This window comes from Crocodylus siamensis, chromosome 1 (genome assembly GCF_052110815.1).
Source record: "Crocodylus siamensis isolate JL-2025a chromosome 1, ASM5211081v1, whole genome shotgun sequence".
NCBI classification, from domain to species: domain Eukaryota; kingdom Metazoa; phylum Chordata; order Crocodylia; family Crocodylidae; genus Crocodylus; species Crocodylus siamensis.
In genome coordinates, this window is record NC_143395.1 from 15,149,327 (window position 1) to 15,159,767 (window position 10,441).

The window sequence follows — 10,441 nt, forward strand, 5'->3', positions numbered from 1 at the left end:
TTTCATTATGTCATGGCTTTCAGTGGTCCCTGTGAAGGCAAAATGTAATTTGCAAATATTTGAAAACAGAGGAATAAATTAGACGTTTTCCTGGGATTTAAGCGCTCAAAACAGGCAATGAACATGGCTGGCATATTCTCGGAGAAAAGGCACACAAGCAATAGAAGCAGTAGATGTAAAAGCACAGGAAACGTATGAGAGAGAACCAAATTATCTTATCTTGGAACTCTTAATAATACACAATTTGTTTAGCCACAGTGAGGCTTTAAAGCAGCAGCCTTGTGCAATAGAAATGAGGAAGTATACCAAGTGGTCTCAATATGGTGTGTCACAAGATTGTGTAACCTATATTCCCCACCCTCAGTACATTATTACCAGTAAAGTCTGCTTTTAAAAACAATGATTTCATTCATTTCTCTTTGCTGATTGGCTGGCTAAATTAAGAAACACAAGCATATTCCTTTAAATGCAGTAATGATAATGACTGTCTCTAAAGAGTGGTGGAAACTGTCTCCCAAAGAACCTCTGGGAGATAATGAGATTCAAGAAATCAATATAGCCTTGATCTATGAGGAAGGAAAGAAGAGCAAACCTGAAATCACTAGCTGGTAAGTCTCACTACTCTTTTCTCTAGTAACATAATGACATGTGGATGAAGAGGGGAGAATCACTTTGCAGTGGTAACAGACTCCTAAGGAACACACATTTGTAAAGGGTAGATATGGCCAGTGATAATAAAATATCACTGTTCGTGGATGCAGGGGAAATAGGAGGTGAAATTTAGCTACAATACCTCAAGCTCCATCACACTTTCAAAATGAAATCATCCTATTTAGAAAATGAACACTGTCATGGAGTGAGAACTGTCCAAATGACTACAAATAGGGGAAGAGGAAAACAGCAAGATTATATATATATATATATATATATATATATAGTTAGGGGCAATATCCTAAGTTAGAAATGGAGTTCTGTATTGGGGCCATGCAGGGATCTGGGTTAGGTCCACATCTTCATTCTTTGGTCTAAAAGACAGAATAAATCATGTCAATGAAAATTGCAGGTGATGCTACACATGGAGGAACTGTGAGGGCAAATGATACAAAAGGACTTCAAAAATTAGCAATGGAATAGAATAATACAGTGGGGAAAATGCTAAATGTATGAAATTTTCCCCTCTCAAAAGGTATTTGCTAAACACTGAAAGCTTGAAGCTGAAGGGATTCATTTGCACCCGTTCTATCTTCCAGAAGATGATTACGCTTAGGAAAAAGCTAACGGTTGTGGGAGATGTTGCCTGTGGCAAGACATGCCTCTTGCTCACTTTCTGCCAGGAGCAGTTTCCCAAATATTATGAGCCAACAGTGTTTGAAAACTATGTCACTGACATTGAAGTTGAGGGAAAGCCGGTGAAGCTGATGCTCTTTGATGTAGCGGGGCAGCGACATATCAATGTCCAGCATATCCGCTCCTTGTTCTATCAAGACACTGATGTCATCTTAATGTGCTTCTCGGTGGACAATCCAAATTCACTGCAGAATATCCTTGATATTTGGGTTCCAGAAGTCAAACATTTCTGCCCCACAACACCCATTGTCTTAGTGGCTACTAAGAAAGAACTAAGGAATGATGAGAATGTCCAGAAAAGACTTGCCATGATGGGACAAGAGCCAATTAGGTCTGCAGAAGGAAAGGCCTTGGCTGCTAGCATTGGGGCATATGCCTACGTGGAGTGCTCTGCAAAGACAAAAGAAGGTGTTGAGAGACTCTTGGAAGTAATTGGCCAAGCTGCAGTACAGGATGGAGCACAGCCAACAAGGACACAGTGTACATCCTGTGAAGTTCTTTGAGAAAAGCAAAAGTTATTTTGCTCTTTAACCCTTTGAAGTGAAAAGGTATGTGGGAGTTCCCATGAATTGTGCACAAATGTTCTTATAGGACCAGATAGTTGTCCTCTATGGAAGCACATGTATAGCCAAGAAAAATCTAGTATTCCTCTAACAGAAACTCCACAAAGCCATTCTGGTGGGAAGTAAGTAGGATTTGCTTCCTCCTGTCTCCTCAGGAACCAACTGGGGATAAAAATGCCAGAACTGCATGGGTCTCAGAGCAGGCCAAAGCCAAAATTCACCACTAAGGCTATGTGATTAATATTATTCTATATTGGGCATGTCTACACATGTGCTTTAAATGTGCAGTAGCCTATTTTACTGGATATTAAAGCATTGTGTAAAAAACACATGCTATTGCACTAATGCACAGTAAATAAGCTACTGCACGTTAAGTGTTACTAAAAAAGCATGTGCTTGCACTACTGCACGTTAGGGCAGCCTAATGCACATTTAGTATCCCACATCAAATGTACTAAATTTAATGTACATTAGGAAAAGCACATTAATGCATGTGTAGACGCACCTATTACTTCTTATCCTGTGGCCCCTGTTCAACCCTGTCAGCGTGGTTTTGGTGTTAAGGAAACACGGTGGCAAAGCTTCACTTGTTTGAAGCTCCCCTCCACATGCTTCCACAGATGGGATGGTATCTATGGGATCAGGGGCCCACATGCAAAATACAAGCATGAGTTTCATTATCTTTGCCAGGTGTCCAGTGGGATCAACGCCTGTAGCACAAGGTCAAACCTTCTCCCTCTTTGCATCCTGAACATTACAGACCTAATATGCTTGCTGCTATGAAGGCAACAGTGTCCATCCTTTCCCCAAACCACAAGTCTGCCAAATAATAAAGTTCTTTACTTAATTTGTATGTTGATTTGGCTCTGATAAATGGAGGAAGAGATCTGAGGCCTCTTCTGAGACTGTGCCTTGATGTCATCTAAACCTCCTTACATTTCTGCACTTGTCTTAAATCTTTTTCTCCTTCTCTAGTATTTGTGGACAAAACAATGAAGTAAAGAGAAAGCCAGAGACCATGACATCAATTAGGCAGAGCAAGATGGAGACCTCTCAGCTAGAATGACTCTCAAGAAGCCAGTGCAGATGAACTGTAGTGGCAGGATACGGCTGGTGTTGGATGCCTTCATTAGGTTCTGGCTACAGAGGTAAAGGCTGTATACAGGATGAGCTGAATGGAAAACGGTACTTCAATAAATATCTTAAAATCCTGATATAGAGAAGCACAGAGCAATTTATTGAGTGTATTATGGCCTGTTGTGCAGGATAACATGAAGTGAGTCGGTCTCTTTTTTTTCTCAGTGTTGGCTCAGTCCTTGAGGCATCTTGGTTTCTACTCAGAAAAATAATCAAGCAGAATACAGAAAATCTTTGTCAGGAATTCTTGATTTAACAGACTAGCTCTTCCAGTAAGTTGCACTTGCATTGGATTTTTTCTCGCCCATTCTTTCTGACTGATAACGTTGCCTTGGGAGCAGTACTGGTGTAATTCAGACACTGGATAGTGTAATACCGTGGCCCTGTGCAGAACTGTTTTTGTAGGTATTAGTAGCATAAATTAGTGATCTGCCTTCAATTCTGTTCCTTAAACATATGCACTAGCTGATCTTCAGTAGAAGCCAACTATTTGTGCCTCAACTGTCTCCTCTTCTCTCTCTCTGTTTAATCTGCACTCACTTCCTGTTTTTGATTTCAATTATTATTGAGAAGTGCTTGGGTTTCTTGCTCCATTCCTTTTCCTGTTATGGGTCCTCCCTCTTTCTCCTTCACTCTTATTGCTCTTTCTCATGCTGAGGGTTAAACTTGGCACAACACACGATGCCAGTACTAACCATTTTCATCCATATACAAAAGCACTCAAATGGTATCTGAAATGATTTATTTGAAAGAGACAAATCAGAAAGGTGCTTGGAAAAGAAGAGGTTTTGTTGGTGATGTAAAGACAGAAGGCATGTCTGCTATACAGTAATGACTGCTGTTTCTGAGTACATGAAATATGCTACTTTCATTCAATGTCACTTTCTAATCATGGCTGTGAAAACCCATCTACCCCATCTTTCTCCTCCTTTCTGTCCCTTTTCTTACTCCTCTTAGAGGGAAAATAGGTGCAGAAATGTTAAGATATCCATTTTCTGATAGAAGGCAGGGTGGGCAGCCCTTAGAGACTAACTGGTTCAGAGAAGAATGAGTGTCTGTAGTCAACACCCCGTTACTTCTGTCTACTCATTTTCTGATACGGCCTGTATTTTTAGCAGCTCAATTTTGGGCTGTCTACTATGAAACATGGAGTTTATTTTTCAAAAAATGCTGAGGATCTTTTGCTCCCATTACTTTAAAAATAGAAGCACTCAGATTTGAAGGCTGCTTCTAAAAAATTGGACCTCAGTGATCCAAGGTTACCCATGATACATCAGTTGGTTTCTCAATTAAATCTGTTTAACAAGATGTAAATTGGCATTGGTTTTCAGTCCAAAACTACAAGTATGTGGCTGCAGGTTATGAGTAGCTTCATCTTTGTTTCTCTGTCTATATTTACCTTTCAATTAATCAATACTTGCATTGACCTCAGGGTTTTCTTCCTGCCGGCTAGTTACCACCTAACATTAGCTTTTAGGTAGCTGGTATTTTATATATACAATCTGTTCCTACTGTGCTCACTCACGTAAGTGAAAAAGAGAACATTTTATCAGTGTTTTTAGTAACTCCTCAGGCTATTGTCACGTTTCACATCAACTAGAAATCTAACCCTCCAATTTTCAGCTCCATGTGCCCTAGAAATGACATCACCAAAGCTTCACTTGAAGGAGTTTTGTCAAAACACAATACATTTCTCTGTTTATGTGGCTCATCGCACTGTTTCATAGGAGGGCCTCCTTTTGGTAATGTGTGAGGTCCGTTTTCTAGATCCCAGAAAAATCCTCAGACTGGAGCAAAATTAACTCATTTTGTGTTTAAGAATTGGTTTCAGAAAAGAAAAGGAAATAATGACCACTGGTTCGAGTGCTTGCTTGAAACCTGGGAACTTGCTCCACCGCCGACTTCCTATGTGACCACGGCAAGTCACTTTTTCTCTGGCTATGTCAACATTGCAGATTGCAACATAATATAGAAATTACAGAAAAATAAAAACACCTGAACTCGCTTCACATGAGCTATCTCAAGTACCAGAAACAGTATAGCTGCTGCAACACAAAGCTTTTGGGAGGGGTAACTGTTTCTCATTTCAGGCTAGATTGAATAGCTCTGTAGTATGCTGCCGGCTGCAGCGTAGACATACCCAGTGTATGTGGTCAACAGTACTTTCCTATCTCATGGTGTGTGTTGTGAGGGTAAATAAAGGCTAGTGAAGTGTTCAGATACTAGGGTAATGGGCAGGGGGCCTATAAGACTGTATAAGATAGGTGGACAGCACTGAAACCTAAAGCAAAAAATCAATTGTTACTATACAACTTTAAACTGTTGCAGTTCAAAGTCTGTGGAGCGCCCAGTCCATGGATCCTTTTGAACAATCACTTCTTCTAGAGCTGCGGGCAATAAAATCCTCTCTATGCTTGTTTTCTGCATATGGTTTGTTCCCGAAGCACTCAAACTCTGTGCATTTACATAAATGTACAGCCTTTGTCACTCAAAAAGCACTAGCTTCCAGTGAGGGAGTAGAGGAGAGCTACCACTAAAATAATGCAACTTCTGGAGTGAAATAATGCTCTTGTTTTCCTGGCAGCTCTAACAATAGCTGATTAGGCAGTCCTGTAAATAAATTTAGTTCATGTCTTTTAATATGCGAGAGACAAACAACAGGGAGAAATAATAAAATAGTACATAGCATTAATAGGCTGCTGTGTAAGAGAAATTTCAGTCTGATATCTGTCTACATATTTTCTGGGGAACCAGGAGATGACAGCAAACATTCAAACTTTCTTTAGAGATTCAGGAGAACTTGGCAACTTTCACATCATTGACAAAAAGGGAATCTTAACTGGTGTTTTACAGATGTTGAACATGCTAGTAAATTATTCAATGTAGAAATGACTTTGAAGAGAAAGGGGGGGTATTTATTTTAATATAAAAAATAAAAAATACAGAAACTATTTCTCTTTTGTAGGCTATCTGGAATGTGTAGCAACTCTGATGTGAGCAAGGAGGTCGGAAGTGCTTTATTTCTTCTTTGTATCACAGACTTAAGCTTCATATGCTTTTCACAGTTCAGATTTCCATTACTCTCCTGGAACAATACTGGCTCCCTCTAGTGACCAGTATATCTGCTATGTAATTGTCATAGTCCATGATATACCTAATATTTGATTAAAACACTTTTATGTGTTTTAAATCCCATTTTGTCCAAATAACCTGACAATTAACTTCATTATTCAGTTAAGATGTATTACATCTTCTTAAGCCAATAAATGGCTTATACTGCATGGCTGTGATTTTAAATAAAGGTGTCATTGCACCCCAGGGTGCTGCAAGATCCTTTTTAAGGGTGTCACACAACATTGGCACTGTTAAGTATACAAAGACATGATTTACAAAACAAACCCAAAGTTTTCAAATAGGAATCTATATTGTAAAAAAATATGGCCTATTTTGATCTTTCTGAATTTTTGTAGCTTCTAGAAGAATTGCTGTTATTTGTCTGCAGGCAAAAAAACAAGTGAAAACTAAGAGCTGCCAGTTTCCAAGGGGTGAGACCCACTGCTGTATAACATCAAACACTGATGCAATGTCAGATTTTCCTTTCTTTTTTCTTATCCTTGTTACAAGGTTTTAACAGAATTTGCAGAATTCAGCACAAGTACTTCTGCTCTGGCCTTAAACTTGCAACCGCTAGGCTATCAACCATGCACCTTAGCACCCACACCACTCCAGCCTCAAATAATTAATATCACTGTAGTTAAATGGAAATAAAAGGCCAAGTCATAATGTGGAATAACCATGATCATCAACTGTGCACAAAGGATCAGCTGCAGAGTTTCCTATGAAAAAGCCTAGGCAAACCAGTAGACTTTTTTTGAAACATAGCAAATACCTTTATGGCCCACTCAGATGGCTTTTACATACAAGGAATTGCCATCTTTTAAGTTGTGGAAACTTATTCTAAAGAGGTAAAGAGATTGGAGATTCAATTCACAAAAATAGATGTATATGCCCAGTTGTATTTTAGGTAGCTATGAAATCCTTGGGACTGCCACTCAGCTACACCTGACTCTCTGGTCCCTATGTTTCCCTGGTGGGCACTGGCATCACCCAAGTCCTGCCACTGCAGAATAGCTCCTAGTCCTAGTTCATGGCTGAGTTCTGGCAGGATTCTCAACCCATTTACCCCACTTGTGAGACCCAGTTCAGCAGGCATCCCAGAAGCATCGCTGCACCAACAGCCTTTAGCATATTATGAGGATGGTATTTCCCACTGTCCTGTTAAAGCTTGGCCACAGTTCAGCAAGGAACACAAGCTATGCAAGTCTACTAGACGGGGCCCCAGGTATGAAATCAATAGTGGGGCATAGCAGATTCAGGGTTATATCACTTAGCTCAAACACGCTGTAAAGACAATGCAGTCTGTATTCCCAGGGCACAGCCATCACACAGGCACCCTCCTATATCAGTCAGTCCTCAAACTTTGACCCAAACACAGTCCATAAAAGGTTAATTCACAGGTCTGTGTCCTCTTCAGCCCCTGAGAAGGTGCCTCAGGCTTACTGCCTCTCCTTCCTTGCTGCAGTGTCTCTTAGCAGGCTGCGACAGCTCCCTGTTGTGCTGCTGCTGCTTCCATTCTTGCAGCCCTGGGGCCTTTTCCCAGACCCTACAAGAGTATCTGGGCTCAGTCTTGCCACTGCTAGACTGGTCTCTCTCTCATTCTCTCTCAGAGTCTGTCAGTCTGCCTCTGTGGGAGCCTTTTGACTTCCTGTGGCCACTTATTACTTTCCTCAGCTGGCCCAGTCCTCCTGAGCAGCCTGTAATTAGTGTCACCACTTGTAGCTGGGCTGGAGCCTCTGGCCACACAGCCTGCTGCAAGGAGCATTTAGGTCTTGTCTGAATCACTGCAGTGGCAGGTCCCAGAAGGGAGAGAGCAGAGAAAATGATATCCCTGGGCACCCTCCAGACACAGGAGTTGACCAAGCTGGGCTCCTCCCAAGTGCCCGGTGTCAGGCCCACCTGAAACTGAGGGCTCGAGAATGGGCACTGAGGAATGGGCACTGGGGTCTGCAGCGGCCTCACTGGAGCCTCACCTGGAGCATACCAACACACTTGTGTGGGCAGGGCATGCTCAGCCCCATCCTTGCTGGTACGCGCTGCAGCAGTTGAAACAAGCCCTTAGGGCATTTATAGCTATGCTCTAGCAGTGAGGGGCATGCTTTCCTTAGAGAGGCTCTATCAGCATCACATGCATCAGCATCCCTGCAGTGAAAAATGGTGGTGGGGGTGCTTTAATTAAAACACCCCCGCTGCCATTTTTCAGTAAGCCAGGGATGCTGATACACATGACACTGGAGTCTCAATTAATTGAGTCTGCTCTGATGTGCTGTAATTACAGTCCATCGGAGCAGCCTCACTGCATGTGTATAGGTGCCCTTAGTTTTTGAATCCCTCTAGGCTGTAGGCACCGAGTAGCTCAGGGCAAGGGTGGCGTCCGACTGCAAGAATTTAGACACCTAGGGAACTTCAGTGATAGAGACTTTGATGCCAAGAAAATGTAGGTGCCTCTGCAGTCAGGCCACAGCTAACCTGGGGTTTGGAGGTACTGAATTTGGGACGCAGGTGGTGAGAGTGGCAGTTCACTGTCAAAACTACCTAGCAGATCTAGCTCTTAATTCAGTTTATGGCTGTCCAACTCATGGCTTTTAGGCCTGAGCTAAGGCAGTGCTGGCCAACTTCTCGATGGCCAGGGGCCAAAGGCCTCCAGCCACTTGCTGCATGCACCATACTACATGCCCCCCGTCATGCCACAAGCCCCCCCACCCCACCTGCTGCTGCACATGTCGGTGCCCTCATGCCTTGCCACATGCCCCCTGCCACTGCACTGTGTGCCTCTCCCCCACCACATGACTCTGGTGCCCCCAGGTGCTCCTCCCCAAGGTGCTCCCCAGCCTCCCCAACCACAGGCTCTGTCAGCCCTGAAGGCCACATTGTCCTGCACCATCCCCAGGGGTGAGGGCAGCAGAAGCAGGAGGAAGGAGGGGGATCACAGAAGCTCCAGCAGCAGGAGGGTAATGGAGGAGCAGTTTCTGGGCTAGGAGCCTGAGGACTGCAGGTTAACTCCTCAGGGGCCAGATGTGGCCTAAAAGCTCTTTGGCATTTGGGCTGTGTTTTTGTTAGGTGTTTGTCCAGCACCTGGAACAACAGGATCCGTCCACACATGGGCGAACAGCATCTGTGGAAGATGACTGATTCTCATCAACTGCAGTTTCCATTTCTTCCTGCTGGGTTTTCTCTGACTGATTCATAAACAAAGACCCGGGCAAACCCAAGGCACTCCAAATTACAGCTACTAGAGACTATTCTAGTTTCTTAGCCTACTGGGAGAAGGAAGGGCCCCTGTCTCCACAGTGGAGCTGACACCACGGTCACTTCCCCTGTACATTTCTATCCCCAGTCCGAGGCACCCAGGTGATAGGCAGGACTCTGGGTTAACCGGTGATATGTTAGAGTTGGTAGAAAACCTCTCTGCCTGCCACCAGACCCATCGATCTTGGACTCCAAAGTGCCAGTAGTGCTGTTATGATGGACTCAAAATCAGTTCTGGCATGCAGTACATGGGACTGGGGAGGGGTGTGTGTGCGTGTGTGTGTGTGCGCATGCGTGCGTGTGTGTGTGTGTTGGGGGGGAGGGGGGTTGGTTATAAAGATTTTGTTGGCTCTCATTTGGATTCATGAGAAATACAGACTTTCCAAAATTGCACTGATATCTGCTTCCTCTCAAACTAGATGGCAGGGTGATCCAGAGCCTCAAGTACTGCTACTATTTTAGGAGTAAATATGTCATCCTTCCTGAAAATAAACTGGCTCTTGGCAAACCAAATTCATAATTGTTAATCATTACTGTACCATCTGTGCAAACACCGTCACACCATAGAACAGCCCTGTACCCCATGATAGGACCCCTGTACCCCTGAATGTGTAGCCACAATGCCCAGTGGTTATATCGGACTACAGCATAGCACAAAACGCAGCCCAGCTCAGAATATCACTGATCCAAAGCTTGTGGATTCACTCGAGTTGCAGGCACCTTTGCACATGGTGAAGGGCTGCAGGAACCAACCTCTTGACTAAACTCTTCGTGAAATACTCCAGTGTCCCCCCAGAGATTCCATTCAAAGGCTCCCGGTGATTGAAAATACTTCTGCAGCATGCTTGGAAACTCGCTCATGTTGGAACACCCCTGGTAGCAGCTAGGGCAGCTTATGCTGAAAACTTCAGCTAGGTCTCTGGCCTTGGTCCGCAGTGCTCACTATGACTGTGCCTATGCTCAGAAAGGGTGAGACGCTCCCTCCTACTGTGACTTCTGTGTGCCTTTCCAGCAGCGTACAGCATCAT

The 10,441-nt window shown here is 43.4% G+C and overlaps 1 protein-coding gene across 3 annotated transcripts; it reads left to right on the forward strand.

The window, feature by feature from the left end:
• Nucleotides 1-510: 510 nt before the first annotated feature.
• Nucleotides 511-3,131, forward strand: LOC149872597 (ras-like GTP-binding protein Rho1). 3 transcript variants are annotated; one of them, XM_090031363.1, is made up of 3 exons: nucleotides 511-608; nucleotides 1,187-1,895; nucleotides 2,886-3,131. In XM_090031363.1, exon 2 carries the CDS (start codon nucleotides 1,254-1,256, stop codon nucleotides 1,848-1,850), a length of 597 nt encoding a protein of 198 aa, XP_089887489.1. In that variant the 5' UTR covers nucleotides 511-608; nucleotides 1,187-1,253; the 3' UTR covers nucleotides 1,851-1,895; nucleotides 2,886-3,131. The 3 variants fall into 3 exon arrangements, with proteins under 3 accessions (XP_089887489.1, XP_089887490.1, XP_089887488.1); XM_090031364.1 differs by having other exon boundaries at nucleotides 1,251-1,895; XM_090031362.1 differs by lacking the exon at nucleotides 511-608 and having other exon boundaries at nucleotides 1,164-1,895.
• Nucleotides 3,132-10,441: the final 7,310 nt, after the last annotated feature.

Coding starts and splice junctions, on each gene's coding strand:
- LOC149872597 (XM_090031362.1), top strand. CDS start 1,164: ATGAAATTTTCCCCTCTCAAAAGGTATTTGCTAAACACTGAAAGCTTG.